Source organism: Helicoverpa armigera, chromosome 10 (genome assembly GCF_030705265.1).
Source record: "Helicoverpa armigera isolate CAAS_96S chromosome 10, ASM3070526v1, whole genome shotgun sequence".
NCBI lineage: Eukaryota > Metazoa > Arthropoda > Insecta > Lepidoptera > Noctuidae > Helicoverpa > Helicoverpa armigera.
Window position 1 is genome coordinate 387,757 of NC_087129.1, and position 19,513 is coordinate 407,269.

The 19,513-nt window shown below is 39.8% G+C and overlaps 2 protein-coding genes across 2 annotated transcripts in view; one reads left to right on the plus strand and one right to left on the minus strand.

Moving 5' to 3' along the window:
• LOC110375208 (phosphatidylcholine:ceramide cholinephosphotransferase 2) overlaps positions 1 to 19,513 on the minus strand; it is an 81,280-nt gene that overhangs the window by 36,138 nt on the left and 25,629 nt on the right. The window lies entirely within an intron of this gene.
• On the plus strand, positions 221 to 17,941 carry LOC110375209 (spondin-1). Its single transcript, XM_064036701.1, is given in 17 exon segments — positions 221 to 372; positions 595 to 760; positions 1,410 to 1,662; positions 1,884 to 1,937; positions 1,939 to 2,005; positions 2,286 to 2,440; positions 3,311 to 3,489; positions 3,991 to 4,121; positions 4,456 to 4,531; positions 4,534 to 4,677; positions 5,239 to 5,410; positions 5,891 to 6,081; positions 7,101 to 7,355; positions 8,932 to 9,102; positions 13,495 to 13,593; positions 14,268 to 14,377; positions 17,747 to 17,941. Coding segments are annotated over 16 exon segments (2,289 nt in total). The 5' UTR covers positions 221 to 372; positions 595 to 603; the 3' UTR covers positions 17,822 to 17,941.

The window sequence follows — 19,513 nt, forward strand, 5'->3', positions numbered from 1 at the left end:
TTGGTAGCTTGTTATGTTCTAAGTAGGTACTTATTATTATACAAATGACAGTTTCAATGTTACAAACATTCGCAAAACCCAAACCCACCCATTTATTAAGGTACCTATCCCAAAATGATATGTTATATCATGAGACTTGCACTGATTTCTTCGTACGCGTTGGCACGTTTCAGCAGGAAATGGAACAATTTCCCGTGAAGACAAAGTAATTTTATAATTCGTATCAGAAACATCTTTAGTAAACATATTTTGAGTGTATCGCATAAAACTTGACACGGTTTGAGGCGAGGGGTCGGAGATGTGACCCTTTATCTGCGGAGCGGGCGGCGCTCGATACCGCCGCACTCTACTGCCGGCGCACGCGCAAGTCTGGTGAGATCGCGACGCTGTTCTTAGCAAGCAGAAAATTCTAGCAAAATTAATGTCTTTGTTTGTATACTTGAAATTATATTGGTACCTACTATAAAACTAAAGTTTAAATTGTATAAATTATAAGTTGTGATTAGAGCCCTAGAAATCTCTTTGTTTCATCACTTCCTGAGGAGCTTTATTTCAAAAGTTTTAAAAATTAAAGTGTAAATATCGTGTGTTCAGTAGAGTAAGATGTGGCGGCTGTGTGTGGTGCTACTGGCGGCGGCGGCGCAGGGCTGCGAGCTGTCGCCTGGCGCGGGCGCGGCGCCCAAGGCTCCGGGGGACAACTTCTACCGCCTCATCGTCAACGGCGAGGTGGAGCGGTACGCGCCAGGAGAGAGATATGTCGGTCAGTACAAATGCTTTCTTTCTGTTATTTTGCCAGGGTCGCCTTAATAGGCTGATCTAATTGCAAGGAATTTGTGCAGGAACTTTGGCACAGATATCCCATATCCTTTTCTTTAACCATTTTGGTACAAGTCAGCCAGCCAAGGACCAAAAAATTACGTCTTCTTTTCAATAACGATTTTATATCAACATGGTTCGGAACTAAGAAAAGTACCGGCGCATTGAGGTTCTTAAGATTTATGCGATCTATTTTCCGCAAATCTTTTGTCGACGAATGCACGAGTTACTTATGTGTTCATCTATGTAAAAAGCAGTATCTATATTGTAACTATTACAACAAAGTTAATGGGCGGCTGAACAAAGCACGCACTTGTGCAGATAACACAACTGTTTAGGTACTTTTGATTTCACTAGAATTGATAATTATCTTTGACGACTGAATTTTATGCTGAAATATGGTATCGCATGTGTGAGTACCTAACAATGAGGTCAATTAACTTTGCTAACGAGATTTAGAGTCGATTCTTTTGTTTCGGTAATCCAAACTTTGAAATTTTCTTTTCATATTTTACAGACGAGTTTTTCTATTTTAAGAAATTGCTCAATAGTAAATAGCAGCGCAAATGATCCTTGCTACCATTAATTTCCAGTGACCCTGGTGGGTTCCCGCACCCATGACGTAGTCCAACAATTCACGCGGTTCCAAATGAAGCTGGACCCCCTAGACCCCGCGGCTCCGCGTCTGCCCAGCCGGCAGGGCCAGTTCCAGCTGTTTGCTGACACGCTCACCAAGTTCGACGAGGAGTGCACCAACTCCGTGGTGGAGGCTGATGACCTGCCCAAGACTGAGGTGCAGGTCATGTGGAAGGCGCCTCCTACTGGCTCCGGATGTGTGCTGCTTAAGTGAGTTACATGCCCTATGTTAGCAAGTATATGTTCCATGTGTTTGTTGTTTGACTAACAACTACGAAAGCTTGTGTGTTAGATTCGAGAAAACATGCACTTTTCTTTCTTGTAATCATGAAATGAAAGGCAAAATACATAAACAAATCCCAGAATTTTCTTATAACATTTACTGGAAAACCGTAACAAGAAAGGTAACATAGTAATGTGCTATGTGTCAGGGCGATGGTGTACGAGAACGCGTCGCGCTGGTTCGCGGAGGACGGGCAGCTCACGCGCCGCGTGCGAGGACACCTCGCTGCAGGCCAGCGACTGCTGCGCCTGCGACGACGCCAAGTACAAGGTGGGCTTATACTGTTCTATGTATTTATAATATTCTGTGGATTTTCTGAACGGTCATGACAGGCCAGCATGCAGCAAGAGACAAATGTGCGGTAAGTAAGTCCTTTAGATGGTCTATTGGATAGTATCATGGAGAATTCAAGCGTAGAACAGTTAGCTCTGCACTTCGAGGAAATTGTTGCAACTTAATTTTGTTAAACTAGGTATTAATCTACATAGCTCACACACGCACACATGGGCTTTTGATACAATATTAATGGGGATCTTTATGCATATTCCAGATGGTATTCGAAGGCCTGTGGTCACCACAAACGCACCCGAAGAACTTCCCCGTGCAGGCTCTGTGGCTGACGCATTTCTCTGACGTCATCGGCGCCACGCATCCCAAGAACTTCAAGTTCTGGGGGGAGGGGGAGATCGCTACTGATGGATTCAGGTTAGCTTATATGATATACCGTAAGGTTTTTATAGAGAGTGTTTCTTATAGATTCGTTGTCGTTTGTTTTGAATGCAGAAACAGGTTTTAAGAAACGGCAGAGCTTTTTAATTCCTCAAAACTTCTGTATTCACCGTACCAAGTAATGCATAGGCAGGTAAGTTCCCGTTTATTATTTTTTTAAATATGTCGGAGAGTGTCATTAGTACGGACACTAAACGTCACGCAAGCGCGCCCTCTGGCGGCGTTTCCGGTGAAACAACATGTTGGCGCGCTTGGCAGAGTCGTGGCGGTCGGCGCGGCGTCGACGGAGCTCAGTCTTCGTTGAGCCGTCGTGTTGCAAACATCTCGAAACTGCCCTACGTCACGTCTAGTGTGTGTCTAGTGTTTTGCCTAGTGTTGTAGTACCGTTGTAGATCCATATTGTAAAGTGTCTTTTGAAATTAAAGTGTAAAGGTTCTTCTAACCTAACAGACACACATGTGTTGCTGGGGAGTTTGTTCCGCCACTTCTTCTCCCCAGCCAAAACACATAGGAAGTGGCGAAAGGCGGGCGTTTTGGGAGCTGTCTTTTGTTCTGACTAATTTGAATAAACGTTTTTGAGTTTTGAGTTCTTTTTGAGTTATCTCTTTGTGCGATTACCCTAGCTGATGTCAGACAATAGTGCCATCCTTGATGTGTTCGCCTATCTGACAAATATATTTTTTTATTCTTTGAAGTTCCCGTTTAACTTTTCTAAGTTTTCGTTCTTTACAGCTTAGTTAACGTGAGAACAGAGTTCAATTAGTTGCAAGTTTTATACACTTTATCGGTACTTCAATATTTTTTCCCAAATGACGTAGGTTCATAATAAAGTATGTCTGTCTCCAGGTCCCTGGCGGAGTGGGGCTCGGTAGGTCTGCTGGAGCGCGAGCTGCGCCAGCAGGGCGGCAAGCTTCGCTCCATCGTGAAAGCGCAGGGGCTGTGGCACCCGCGCGTCAACGCCAACACTACCGCCGGCTTTACTGTCGACAGGAAGAGGCATCTGCTGTCCCTTGCCTCCATGTTCGGTTGGATATTACTTCTTACTTTATTTAGTAGTAGTTTAAAATATTATTAGGGGGATGATAATATCTTTGTGAGACTATTAGTCGGTTGCGCTGAATACTAAAAATCTCTAATAGCCTATTAGGAACTTATCTGCCAAACAAATTATACTTAACTTTTGTTTTCACAAGTTTTGGATAGCAATATGATATATGTGATAGAAATTATAAGCAGCGTTTATCTGATATATAGCATTAACTATCAGATAACTAACTGACACTTTATCAGTAACCAGTGAAACCTAATCATTGAAGATAGATAGATATACACTTTATATCAGGAGAGAGGGAGACTATAGCCACACACAACTCATTACATCTCTCTGAGACAATTCCTCCTGCTGTGGATGTAGCATGTCAGACTCGTATTGACTAAACTCACCACGTTCTTTTTGGAGCCTTAATGTCCCAGGAGCTCCTACGCACCTTCAAACCAACATAACGTTATGATCCTCCCTGCTGCAGGTCCGTCTCCGGACTGGGTGGTGGGCGTGAGCGGGCTGAACCTGTGCCTGAAGGACTGCACGTGGGCCGAGTCGCGGGTTATAGATCTGTTCCCATACGATGCGGGAACTGACAACGGCATCTCTTATATGGTATGTCATTACCGGATTCTTTCAGAAGCAATTCTATCATATAATTATTTTACCTTCAAATTGCAAGAACTGTTTAAATACAATCTGTATCAGGATTGTGAACTGTTGAAGTATTTATACAATTAATAAGGGTTGTAGCAGTTTTGCGAAAGTCGACAATGGTCTACGACGTATTATTCTTTTGTTCTCTATTTGATCTAAAAAGAATGTCATCAATTTTAATAGTATATACCGCAGATCGAAGCTGATAATCGACTTATAAAAAAATGATGATTATAGACATGTGTGTCAAACATCAAAATGTTTTTAACTAAGACCTTATAACAATTCCCAGTCGCCGAACTCAGAAACCGTTCCCCGCGAGAAGATGTACCGCATCACCACCATGTACCCTGAAGACCCTCGCGCTCCTTCTACAACCCGCGCAGCAAGGAGATGCAGCCCATGGCCAGGCTGTACCTCACGCGGGAGAAGGTCATCTCCAGGAGCTGTGATGAGGAGGTGCTGCTGCAGCAGCTCGTAGAGGAGGAGGAGAACACGCAGGCTGTTAATAGACGTGAGTTTTGTATTGTTTTGTTGATATCTTTTTAAGGTAAGAGTTTTTTAGAAAGAGTTTCGAGATCTTGGGGGTTTCGTTTTGGTTTAATCAAGTTTAATAAATGACGTAACTTCAATGTAACCTATGCTAATATTACAAATAGGAAAAATTTAATTGTTTGTTTAATCGAATAGGCTCCGGAACTATTGAACCGATTAGAATTATTCACTACTAAATAAATTGTTGCACTTGTAAATGAATGTAGTGTAAACAATTGCTGGTTTACCTAAATAAATAATTTCATTCAATTTCATTCACTGTTAGGAAGCTACCTATCCGCAATGAATATGGGCTTTGTTTTATCCGGGCACGAGGAGAAGTTTCCCAGGACTTGAGTGAAACCGTGTAGAACAACTACAGCCTTATTTATAAAAATCTCTAATCATCATTAAGACATGCATAAGCAACGTTTATAAGTAAGAATTTTCTTAAACAGCCTTTAAGTATTATTTATTATTTAATTCACGTTTATAAGTAAGGCTGCTAGTTTATAAAGTATGTGCGGTATATGTGTTCCAGCGGAGTGCGCAGTAACGGAGTGGAGCGCATGGTCGGCCTGCTCCGTGAGCTGCGGCAAGGGCCTGCGCATGCGCACCAGAGAGTACCGCATGCCGCAGAAGGCGCAGATGTTCGCGTGCGACAGGCAACTCGTCTCCAAGGAGATGTGTGTCGCGCCTGTACCCGAGTGCGAGTGAGTTAACTTTATCATACTATAGATATTTCTGGTTTTAATCATTGGTCACCAATATAGAGGGTGCTGAAAACTTTGTTTGACTAAATCAAAGCCGCTTGGCTCGGTTAGTCCGTAAAATGGTGACTATCTTGTTATGACGAGTTTCTTTGTGATTTGAAAGTCAGGAAAAACTGTAGTTCTCGACTGTCATTTGAAAATCTCAGTCAGAACCTTAAGTCTAATAACCAAACTAACAACTATGTAAAACACTGATTTTATATAGTTGTGTAGTTATTTCAATGACAGTGCATTGAAAGCTGCATGCAGTTAAACTGGAAGCAGACACCGTCTTCTGCACCCTTCATCACGTTTCTTAATGACGCTGGGAACCTTTCACGGGAGGGCAGAGTCACGAGGGTCGACTCATAGTTTTAAACTGGTTGAAAAATCTAAATGTTGTTTTAAACAACCATATAAGCTTATAACTTCCTCCCCCAGAGGCGACTCAGCCCCTTCAGTCGACACGGATAACAACGCTACGCCCATAGAGGAGGACACTGGAGTATGCCGCACGTCAGAGTGGGGACCCTGGTCTGAGTGCTCCGTCACGTGCGGCGTGGGGGTCAGCACACGGAGAAGGCACTTCCTGGATCGCATGGGGGCCAAGAAGTGCCCGCTGGTGCAGACTGGTATGTTATATATTTATTGGTGCTATCTAGTGGTTAATAAATAGTCTCAATATTCTATCTATCTGTGGATTTGCGTATTAGAGATAGAATTTTGTCATTAACAAGTATGTATGTCATATGAAATTTCTATCACTAAAAAGCAAAACAACAAATTAATGAATTGAATATTTGAAACGGCATAAATAATTAATAGAAGTAACTGGAAAAGTCATAATATACCTAGCCACTTGCGGTTAACGAAAGTAGTGGAATAATATTCATCGCCAAAATCATTTTTAACTATTTTATTAATTGCAAAAATAGTTATTTTATGAAAACTATTATAGAATTGAGTCACAATCTATTATCTATATTGAGAAACTCTATGTTTATTAACTTGTACTACCCAATACACCGGAGGCTTCGCATGCCTTTTGGCTCTGGTCTCTGTTTGTTAGTTCACAAGTTCGTCAAAAGATGTCACTACTGGTAACACGGTGAAGCAATTTTTATTTATAAAATCGTTTCTGTATATATTCCACTATATTAATGGATAAACAAAGTGACGTCGATTTAGTTAAACTTTATTAACTGTGTTTTTGATATTATTCTCTAGTTTGCGCATGTAGTTTTACCTGCTTCCTGAGGGAATCATTTTTTTTATCCGGATAGGGGGAAGTGTTCAATGGGTTATTTTTATGCATTTCTGAGTTATACAGCAATGTAATTAAGGTTTAAATTTAACTGAAATATATACATGCACGTCATATGCGGATTTGAGAAAACTCTCTCTTTTGATTTGCTAGGTGATTAAACCTACATCACATTCGATAAGAAGAAGATTGTCATATATAAGTTGTTACTTTTCTATTTTTTGTTATTTCAGTGGTTTTTCAAACAGACAGACATGTATTGCTGGAGTTTGTTGCACTACTTTCTTCTCAACAAAAATGCATAGGAAGTGGTAGGCTGCTAGGCTGTCTTTTGTAAATGTGCTGATTTTCAGCCATACTTTGAATAAATGACTTTATCTTTTCCAGAGGAGAACCGCAAATGTATGGAGCCAGAATGCACGGAACAAGAGCGCGAGATCTCCGACCCGTCGTGCCCGACGACCGAGTGGGCCGCCTGGTCGCCGTGCTCGGCGTCGTGCGGCCGCGGCGTGCGCTTCCGCATGCGCCTGCTGCTCGTGCCGGCCGACAGGCAGCAGGAGTGTAGTGCCAGGGTCGAGCTCATGCAGCAGCGGGCTTGTGTCGAGAGGGACAGCTGTGCCATTGATATGATTACTGCTAAACGTGAGTTGATTTTGTCTTTATCTTTTTGTTGAGACGGTATTTTTGTAGCTTTCTTTTTATAAGACACTAACGATCCACCCCAACTTCGCACAGGTGCGTGCGCCGCGTCAGACTTATGTAGGGAAGCATTGTTTTATAGCAAAAATTATTCGTAGCCAAAACCTTTGCTTTTCCTTTCAATTTGCCAATTGTTTTTACGTAAATAGATCAATGACGTTTACAATACAAATAAGAAACTCATTAATATTCAGACGCGGATCACTTTTCTTGATGTCAACCAACTATATAATAGCGAACACACATAGCAACTATGTATTTATGTAAAAATAGTAGTAATTACACATTTGTAGTCTAGACGAAAATCATTGTCATCATTTTAAAAACCACACGTTTCACATAAATATATAGATAACCTACCTATCTGATATCTACATAGCATAGATTCCACAAGTTGCTAAAAGCATTGAAAACATTACCATACATTTACGATTTAACAAAGTAATTGAGAGCACCGGCTTGTGTAACGCAACAATGCTATCTCTAATAACGTAATTATTGCAATATTTAGAACAAACAGTTCACTTCGCGCGGAATCTCAACGTAAATAAATGTGATGTATCGCAAGGTTATCTCTCCCATTGAATTATTGCTAAACTTTACATAGTTGTGAATACACATAAATATTAAATTCAAGGGCTAGGTCTGTTATTTTATTTGAAAAATTGATGTCTGAGAAAGATTGTAAACATAAACTGTGACGAATCAATTAAACTAAACGATATCTGTTGCTTTAACGAGTGCCATTATATTTTTAAGTTGTTTTAAGAAGAGGGTCAAATCGATTATCTGAAATAAATACATAACCTTAGTATAACATGTAATTTTACACAAATGGCACTGGCATTGAGGAACCAGTGCCCAAATGGCAGTATGACCCTAACTTTAGGAAGCGCTGGAGGCCGCAATGATTCGTAATTCGTGTGTTTACCTTCATTTCAACAGTACCTGCATGATGTGCGTGTATCTGCAGGAAAGGCATCATTTTAACATTTTGCAAGTCAGAAACACCTGTTCAGCAGTTTTATTGTAATCAATGGCAAAAGGGACAGAACTGTAAATAATGAGAAATCCTGTTGATTGTCTTAATTTTTGTAAATCATGAGATGTAAGTACCAGTCATCATCATCCGCTTGCACAAATGTCATCCATGCCATCCCAATGTTATTTGGGGTCGATGTAAGCTGGTGATCCCGCCGGCTGTCATTTGAACATTTGCTGCTGTCATTGCCACTTGGACTGGAAGCCGACACAACATAGTTTGGAAAAGGCTCCGTAGATGATGATGATGATGTTTCCATTCCATTCTAACTATCTTCCTTTTTTCAATTTTTTTGTGTCTAAAGTCCAGTTTCACTGGTTACGATAAAGTGTGAAATTCTGCCAGATGTTGTTTCCCGAAATCTATGAAAGTTATAGTTTATCTCTCAGATAAATTCCTGATAGGTTGTTAGAGGCTTCGGTGAAACTGGCAATAAATATTTTTGCTTCTTATGAAAAGTAAATCGTGTGGTGGCAGGTATCTGCATGGAGGAGGCGGACCCGGGCCCGTGCCGCGGGCTGTACTCGCGCTGGGCGTTCGTGGCGCAGAAGGGCATGTGCGTGCCCTTCGCGTACGGCGGCTGCCGCGGCAACCAGAACAACTTCATCTCACAGGACGACTGCACCAGCACCTGCAGCGTCATACTAGGTACGTACCACTCTCACTTGGAATAATTCACTTACTTACTCTGACTCCTAACTTCCGACAGACCAAGCGAACGACGCCAATCCCAAATAAAATTTGAAATATTTTATATAACTTACAGGTGTTTACAGGTACTTATAGGTTCTAAAAACACTATATCTAGCAACAGTAGTACCTATGTCTCAACGTTTGATATGTTTGTCAAAGGCAAAGGGTAAATGGTTTCAGATACCTATGGTTTAATGGTTTGTGATTTCTTGCTTTTTATAGTGATTATATTTCCTTTCCTAGATTGTTAAGTAAACACAGTAAAACTGCACGGTTCTCATCGTTGTCAATTTTCCCATTTCCTTATGAATTTATGTTCTAGAAAACGGAAATGTTCTCTCAATAACACGCGTTTGCTCTTAGTCATTAAAACACGACAAAAACATGAATCAAGACTATCGTTAAACAGCTTTAATGACTGTAATACGTGGGATTAAGATGTGATTAAATCATAAATCTTTCCCACTGTCTACTTACTGCAGATAATAGTGTCACGCACATTACAGCATAATAGTTAAATTACAATAATAGTTCTCAGTTAAATTATCTCGCAACCAACTTGCCTCAAGCTTCAAGGTCTTAATTCGAACATTACCAAAATAGGCTTATACGGGTAATTGTGGGCAACCCACTTATCAGCTATATTAGGTAAAACAAATACTTAAATATCTACAAACTACATGATAAATGTTCTGTGTCACAAAACCTGGACAGTGGGCCAGTGGGCCGGCGCTGGCCACGAATGTAGCGCAGTGGGTGACGGAACTGACGTCACGCCCCCCACTCCCTGTGACGTCACCCGCACTACGTCATCGTAGTGATTGCTGTTTGAATTGGGGAGATTCGATTATAGCCGATGCGTTTGATTTATGTCCGGTTCAACTAAATGAGAATCGATTAGTTTTGTACTTACGGATAGAAGTTTTTAACGTTTATACTATGAGGCGAATAGTGTATAGGTAGTCTTTTGGAATCGCATTTTTATGTGAAAATATTGCGTAGCTGGAAAAGCTAGGTCCACGCAGTTATAGTAAGTTCAACTCAGTCTTGCGCGCGGCCTTATGTGTGGGTAACCCTTGTACATATACAGTGACTTTGTGTGAGTGACAAGAGGTACAGTCGGGTACAAATACAGTTATTTAGGGGTTGTATACGGCTGTTTAAAGAAAAACAGTTATTACGTAATTTAATGTTTATTTATTTATAATGATTCTAAATCGCTACTTGAAAAATCAAATGATGATATTACCCAACATCCCTTCATCAATTTGACTCAAACGTTAACATTAATGAGTTTCATTATTTCCATCTTATTTTGGTTGACATTATGCGAAGCAATATAATTTTTAAATTCTAAAATTTTTAAATTCCCTACACATTTTGTTTACATTGTTATACTAGATTATGCGTCTTTTACATTCTTAGTCCACACTTTTATTTATTGCGTACCCCGACCTAGAAAATATGTAAGGAGTATTTAATCCATCTTAGAAATTTCATCTCATTTATTTCTTAGATACTACTACTAGTCAATGTCAATTTGAAAAACATATTAGAAAATAATGAAAAACTGTAAAATGTAATAATAAAAAGCTCCGAATGTTGTTTCATTTTTTGAAACGCTACCTGACTCCTTAAACATTTTCTCCGTGAAGAACTAGACATTTTCGTAAACGACTGTACCCATAACAAAAAGCGATAAGAACATGTCATGCTCGGACGACGTCACTGTCACACGAATGAAAGTTGTATATTTACAAGCCGACGCACACATAGGGCCGCGCGCAAATCTGAGTTGAACTATCTATAGCAACTTTTACAGCTTGAGGCTGTTTGCCACAGATAATTAGGTAAAGTGACGTTTTAAGGCATTTATCATTATAGCTTAAACTTACAAATTGACAATTCGCACAACGACGACATTCAAATAGCGTTCATGTTGCAAGCAAGGGCATTTTGCGCCATGATAGTAATTTGTTATTTCTTAAGCCCTGTAGTGCAGTATAAGAGCTTGTTTCAAAATATAGCACCGTCACGAGACATTAGGGGCACTTTGTCGCTGCAACTGTTGTAATGTTGCTGCAATTTATACAGGGACAAAGCTCTTTGTGCGCAATGTGACATAGAGAAGGTGAGCCTTTCAATGATTTGACTTGGTGGTATTTTTTTGGGTAAGTACTTCTGCATAAAATGAATTGCATTTTTGAGATAGCTCGTAGATTGTATCATCTCGCGTGGCTTCATAATCTTTAACCGACAGTACCTCCTTCAGTTTGTATATTTATTCAAATCTAAGTGTTAGTTGTCAACATCAGCAAGCAATACAAGCATTAAAGTTTCATTAGATAGCCTAATCAGCTCAGTGTCCAGCGCTGGCTCCGCGCCAATCTGAGCCAGTACCAGGTGCCGCCACCTCGCGCCCAGTAGCCACGGTCATTAACTCCTCTCAATGTATCCACGTGCGGGAGGTTGCCATTCATAACGTATGTTTGATGTGCAGGGAGCCCTCGTACATCAGCGCTGTTTGTAAACCTGCCTGATTATTGTAATTCATTATAATTTATGGAGCATTTAGAGAGTCGTTTAGTCGTTATTTATATCAGAATAATGTGAGGAACTCATACATGTTTTATAGTTCGGTGTAAGGTTTGCTCGTGTTGCACGTTTCGCTTGTAAACACAGGAACAGGATCGCCAAAGCGAGGGAACAATGCGTAGCTACGTGGGAGTATGTAAAGTCAGATTTTACGAGTGTCTCAAGTCGTCCTGCTGTGCGGGGCGCGTGTGACCCTGCGAGTGCGCGTGTCACCTCCGACGGTGACGTCATGATCACGTCACCTCGTGACGTCACACGCCATCAAACGATTTTTACCATTCTGTTTACGAGGCGGGCGCTCGTAAAAACAATACATCTTAAGATACATCTATACTAATTACTATACGCATTCTTTGTTTCATGTGATTGTTGAGCTCAGCGCTAGTGTGTGTGTCAAGCATGTTAATTTCGTTCGTTATGTCATTGTAGAGCAAAAAATATGCCACTTCGTACGCTTTGTCTCGAATCCGTGAAATATGTTTTGTTTTGCGTAGTTGAGGAATAAATTAAAATTTTAATAAGTTTTAATAAGTTTTAGTAATTTAAGTAACTAGGAAGCGACTGGGTCTTAATTCGCTTTAACGGCCAAAACTGCTAGATTTATGACTATACAGTTTTAGGTAGTTGAACTCGAAAAAGGTAACTTAATAGTGTAGTATGAGCTAGTTATCTTAGCCGTCAGCTACAGGCGCGCCAACAACTTCCGCTCTCGTACTGATACTTTAAATTAGTGCTAAATTCCGGGATAAATTAATGAAGTTGTTGGCGTTGAATAAAACTTTATAATAGAAAGTTTTGTGGATTTAAAACTTTATTTTCAACAGTTTGAATGAAACACTTACGCATGCCGCTAGATTTATGAAATCACAATTCAATCATCATATTGTTTTACTGTTTTCCATTCAACATGAAAATTATTAAACATAAAACTACCGGCTTGTTTAAGTGCAGCGACGGCGGAAACGGAAAGTAAATGTTTTTCAAACGCGAGCGTGTCGAAGACAACATAATTACTGAATGTGTTTGTATAGGCAATGTTAACTACAGGCTGTGTTGCCTCTCGATATCATATTACTCTATTAAACATAATGATATGACTAAATATGTATGACTCTGTTATATATTAGACTACTTTACCAGTCAGCCGTGCCCGATTAGCGGAGAATATTTTTGACTGCTAATAGCCGATACCTAACTCGCGACAAGCAATGTTGTGTATTATCACTACACAATATAACGACATAACAATACCGCACCGTTGACGAGACATTTATCATGCTACAAGCACTAATGTGGAAATAACAAGCCGACCTATCGCGTGCCTTAGTAACTGCTTCGACTGGCTAGTAACAATAACATTATAGAAAATGACAACCAATTATCACTTACAATTTCGCAGTGGCTCAAAACTTTGTGATTTTTGCCACAGGGCGCAGGTTCGATACACATATGGAGCTACATACTACATACAACAAAAATTGCACGGCCTTCAAAAGTAGACATTGTGTAACTGGTTTGTGTATGTAAACGTATAATTCGGTATGCAGCGCGATACATTACACGGCGATAACGTCGGAATATGTTCGATTTTTTCGTTGTTTTGTGTAAAGAAATATTTCGACTTCGGAGAGCTAAAATAAATAAAAATATGCTAGATGCTCTGTAATTTTGCCCTCTACTCTTATAAAGTCAAATAAGTACCTTACTCGAAGAATGTTTTAGTAACAAGGTATATTTATTGTCGTGTACCAGGAGCAGGCGCCCCGCCCCCCGGTCTACCCCCACAGCTGAACCAGCTGCCGACTCCAACCCTGAACAACAACGTGCTGCCAGTGTCCAACAACAATAATGGTAAGTCCCTGTCTTCATATACAAGAATACTTCAAGTGTTTTCAGTTTGCACAGGAAAGTTCTCCTTATCATTTAAAATTGCTAAATCCTCATGGGATTGCTATGTTAAAACTTTTATACGGTGACCTCAATTCAGATGAAACCTAGATAGAATATATTTCGCAGTCCATTGCAATGTGAAGAAAGAGGCCGTTTGAACAGTATGCACTAAGTTAGTAGATCATCCCACCTGGCCTTAATCTATTTACCCACATACGTATTCAGTATAGGACTAGACAAGCCAGTGTCTGTGTCCCACGAAGCGTGCTAGTCTGGGAGGGGCAGACATGACCATTGTTATTTATATCCTCGCTAAGGTAAGCCGGTCAAGGTCTGTCACAACCCGCTATTTTTGTTTTACTTATCTTTTGCCGACACATGGGAACTTGGACGCAAGCCTTCTTTGAGTTCTTATTGGGACATGTATGATTACTGGCTGGTTATTAAGTCCATTGAAGTAACTCGAATAAGTTAAGTACGTTAGTAGTACTCGAGTGTCGTGCAGAAGGTATTGTTACCATCGTAATCGAACTTCGTTCTACTAAGGAATATCACTTGGCTCATTTTCCTTCTTTATTGGAATGACTGTAGTAATGAATTGATTATTAGTTTATTGTCATTATGATTTGATACAGGACCAGTGCAGCCTCAGGCCGGGGACTGCGCGGTGAGCCCGTGGGGCGAGTGGAGCAAGTGCTCCGTCAGTTGCGGCACAGGATACCAGGAGCGAGTCAGGACTATACTGGTCAGTGCCAATATTCTATATAAACGTCATAAATAAACTTCGTTCTGTTATCAACAGCTTCCTTGTGATGCTGACGAAATCAAAGACATCAAAGTTCATAATGTCAAAATTTGCAACAGGTAGATCTTTTAAATGCCTGTAAAACCCCCGTGAATGTTTTTGCTGGGAAAAGGGGTTGTTTTTAATAAGCATCCACGGGTGGTAACCGGTACACAAAACACACGAAATGGTTGCACCGGAACCGAACGGAACGAACGGGTTACAATGTAATAACTTCAGTTGGTTTACTTAACATCATTATGCAGCGAGAACTTGTAAGGTTTGCTCTCCAATTTAGGAAGTGCCCAATAGTACTATACGAGAAGCGCGTTGTCGGCACGTCTCACTCAAGTGCAGGCTACAGTATGAGGGTCAAGGGGTGACTACACAACTATGCTGCACATACATAGTTCGAAGAAATATGTTTCCATTGAAGTTTTCAAATCAACAAGAAATCTAAAATTCTACGAACATTCACCATTTATGTTGTCAATCGCTTGCATTATTGACTCGATATGTCTTGTAGTTTGACTTGAAAATCATACACGTGGCGCTTAACTTGGCATGAAGGGTCGCGTGAACTAGCGATACATCAATATGTCAGCAGTTATAATGGGGGTAAATCAACAGTGGATAGTTATAAATATGGCTGTGTGAGCCTGAGGGTCGTGTATCATCAGGTCTAAAAATAGTGATCAATCAGTGACAGTCGCGGTGACCTCGGTGACGCAGTGCGCGGGACATGCAGAGGGTCCACACATATCGTCCACGTACCCGTTCAATCCTCATATTTATGAAATATTTTTCCCGAGCTCTTTGAATTCAAAATCAGTTCAAACGTCCTGTACATAATTGTAAAGATGTTCGGATTCAGGTGATTTAGTTTTCGACATGATGACTCCCGCCTTTATCGTGTAGTCGCATGTCATTTTTAATTTAATCTCGTCATTTATATCTGGTTAGTCAAATTTTTTATCTAAAGTTGTACCTAGCCTTTTGTACAATTTTTGTATGTTCACATCTAGTATGACAGCATTCTCGCGTGCACTTACCTACACATTGCTCCTGTGTACACGAGAGTCCCTATATGAGCACACTGCACTTAGCACCGCGTACTCAGGTGAAGCCACACACTCACCATGTGGATTATATTCAGCTGTTGCAAGCTCACTCTCATTATTTTTGTAAGATTTAACGATTCTCGTTACTTTATTATTTTATATCGCGAGTTATAAAACATGTTTTTGACGATGATACAGCAAACAGTGAAGCTTATTGTTTCACTGATGAGTGAATTGTTTTGCATCCGAAACGAACAAAGGCTTGAGATTAAAGTAACATTATGAGTTGCGGGTAACGACTGTATAGGAATGCATTTATTTTGTTTTTCGTACATCTTAAATTAGTTTGAACCAGGGAGAAATACGCAAAATAAAGTCCGAGTCGATGTGATCATAACAATAAAGTTTGTAATTGTGGAGAAGGCGATACGGTCGCATTGAATATTGATGGTGTTTGTAAAGACGCCGGCGGTGCACACATACGCCTGTCAATCGATATCCACCGCGAACCGGGTTACCATGGGCTTTTATAGAACACCATAGCCATTTATAGAAATATTCATATCATGTTAACAATATTTTTTTAATTTTTTAATTTGCATAAAGTAAATCTATAACATGTTCGTATCCATTTTGATTTCTCGATAATTTGTGTTGAAACAACCCTATTACCACGACTAGGGCGGACCGCCCACCACACGTTATCACATGGTCAAATGATACCGTTTACCGATAGCTAGCACCTTATAATCACACATGATGACATACCCTTCACTTAGCACGTAATCGTAGCGCGTGATCGTAGCACGTCCGCGTAGCACGTAGCACCCCGCTACGCCGTGAGAAACAACACCTTACCTGCAAAGAAAAGATATAACATGTAACATACCAGATAGCTGTCATTATCTACTCAAATATTAATGGACATTCTAGTTTCATTCGTTTCATAAAACAAGTCAGTTGCGTTGAAATGTTCATAACGATACTTATCAATGTCACTGCTACGTAATAAATTATGTGTGTAATGTGACGTGTTTAGCTGTTTTACAAAATTAAAATAATTTCAAAAATATATCTTGTCTAAATAAAGGTCGATCGCCTCGCAAATACGAGTACGTTTACATCACCTGTCGAAGGAACAAGATTTAATGAGTCACGATACCAAATTATACTTGATAGCATTGGCCTTACAAATTAAGATTTATTTCATACATTAACGGCCAGTTCAAGAGTGCAAATGCTTTGATACTAATCAAAAGAGCGTCTACCTAATTCAATGAATTGGTCTGGAAGGCCTGATTGATTCAATCAATCATGCTGGAAATATCTGGAAGTATGAGCATGTGGCATTTTTACGTGAATTAGCGGGTGTCGGATGTAGTGGCGGGTCCCGGGCGCAGTGTGCGGCGCGCCTAGCGTGGATAGGTCAAGGTCGCGTGTGGCCACGAGGGACGCGCCGAGCGGAACCGAACCGCGGGGATATTGTACTGCGAGACGAATGTGCCACATACTGTACCTAAACGTCAATCTATTTATGTTATTGTTTTGCTTTCACTCACTGCGATTTACCATCGAATAGCTTTACATAGGTTTTTACTAAGACGATTTATTAAAGAGAAATAGACGTTATAAAGAGTGTAGCGGTTTTAATAATATAAACATGCTGCCTATTTAAAAAGTTACAAAAATATAGCGTACGCCATTAATACTAATATTAAAATAAACATGAATGGTGCACATACATATTAATATATTATAAATCGTTCGAGTTCGCATCATTCACAGAAATAAATCGCTTGCCCGGACCGCACTGTGTACTCTGTACACACAAGTTGTGTAAAATTAAATGTTTCTTTATTTGCACAGCGTCATAAACATGGGAATTCACAGAAACACTGTAAGTGTACACACTCGCCATTACAAATACACGGAAACCAGATTTTAGCAACAGGAATGGGAAACAGGTTCCGCTAACATGAGTCGATACTCAAATCTGTGAGAACATTTAGAATCACTAAAAAATAGAGAGTATTGTTTTAACGGCTATTTAACATCCCTCGAACTTGCATGTTAGTGCAATTGTGAGCTGAAGTTTCTTTACGATCAACTTCTCTACACACAACTGTACACAAACTTTTTACAAATGTAAATATATATGCAAGTTGATTTGCTATGAATATGTATGTGTTGAATAAATAATCCCCGAAATCGACTAATTGAATAACATTTTGGATGTGTTAAATAAGTAATTAAAACCCTTCGTCCACAGGTGCGTCCGTCTCCAGGAGGCGCGCCGTGTCCGCGCGCGTTGTCGCGGCGCCGGCGCTGCTACCGACAGTGCTAACTACCCTTACACTAACCAGGTCTGTGTAGCACCCTCAACTTTCACTTAATTACTGCATTTTATACACATTTTATATAAAACACTTACCAAAGCCAAATAAATAAACGCTTGCAAGACGAACTTGTGTTCGGTTTAAAGATATTTATTTCTCATAAGAACTTACATACAGTTCACTCATAATGAGATACAAAGTACTTCCTATTAAATTAATTATTTACACCTCCAGGTATAGTATCTAGGTTTACATTATAGTGTGCATACATAATCCCTAAGTTTATTTTTAAATACGTTTAGGTTGTTACAATCTCTCATCTCATTAGGTAAATTATTGTATAGCTGTGCTCCTTCAAATAATATCGTTTTCTTCCAATAATTTGTTCGAACTTTAATGAGTTGTAGTTATATGTTTCTGTTGTGAATCCCACCAACATTGATCGTTACAATTTGGAGGTTAAATGAACCGTCTCAACGAACTCTAGATAATAAATAAGTTCTATTATGAAGTTAATGGACTATTAATGGAGTTCATTTTAATAATAGCGTGGTTTATTTTTGTTCTACTTGAATTATTGGACATCGTATTTGAGCATCTAAGAATATCCTCGAAGATAGTTGTCACTATACTCAAACTCGTTTATTGAAATTAGCCTAGGAATATCAACACTTTTCAATTGTCAATCTATACCTTAGATAGCTTCCCAAACGCCTAGCTTTATCTCTTTTTAGTATTTTTGTGGGAAAGATGAAGGATGGCAACAGTTACCAACTACATATTGTTGTTACTCGTCATCTAAATTCTAAATCATATAATTTTATCTTCTAAGAATATGTTGTTAAGCAACTGTTAGGGAAGTCAGTTCTAGCTAAACTTGTAGAGTAAAACTTTTAGATATTCCGATCCGCTGAAGGCGTCTGTCTACCGCTCAAGGCAGCATTGCGTCAGTGGAAACACAAATGTTATGGAAACTAAATGCAGTGCTCAGTTTACTGAGTCTGCGTGACACACATACGCACGCTCTCAATGTCGCGCGCATCGCTCAGACTAGCTATAGCGAGGATGTTTGATACTCGATAGTTTACAATATTCCACCGAATGTTGGATCAAACACTACAGCCTTTATCAATCCATGAAGCAAGTAATAAGATCAAGGCAACAATTCATACCAAAGAAGGATAAACCTCGGCTTTCCCTTCCTATTTTATAAAAAAACTAAAAATACCTTTAGACTTTAGACCTTTGGTAAGATGCTGAAAACAAAAATAATAATCGGTCAATAATTACAAATTATCGTTCGCCTAAATGCATGCCCAATTCTAGATATAACTAGTGTGACATTTTAATAGAGCAGCCTGCAAGAGCCCGTTTGCAATAAAAACATTTGTAAGAAGGTTGTAAAATCAGAAGTGCGGAAAAAAACACGCTCGAAGACGCATGAACAGAATACATGAGAAAACGGAAAAATCCTGAGTGATCTGTTCCTTCAAGGACTATTTATAGCTGAACAATTAAACACAATCGCTGTTACAGTAGAATGATGGCAATTATCAGCAAACTGTGAGCTTCCTCATGGAGTCACGGTCCTGGTGACGTCAGCGCTGACTCAACTGATACAGGTCAGTGTCAGGGTGCCAAGTCCTCATTGCTTTCCTATAAGTCATTATTTCGTGTATGAGGCTATGAACATATTTCTA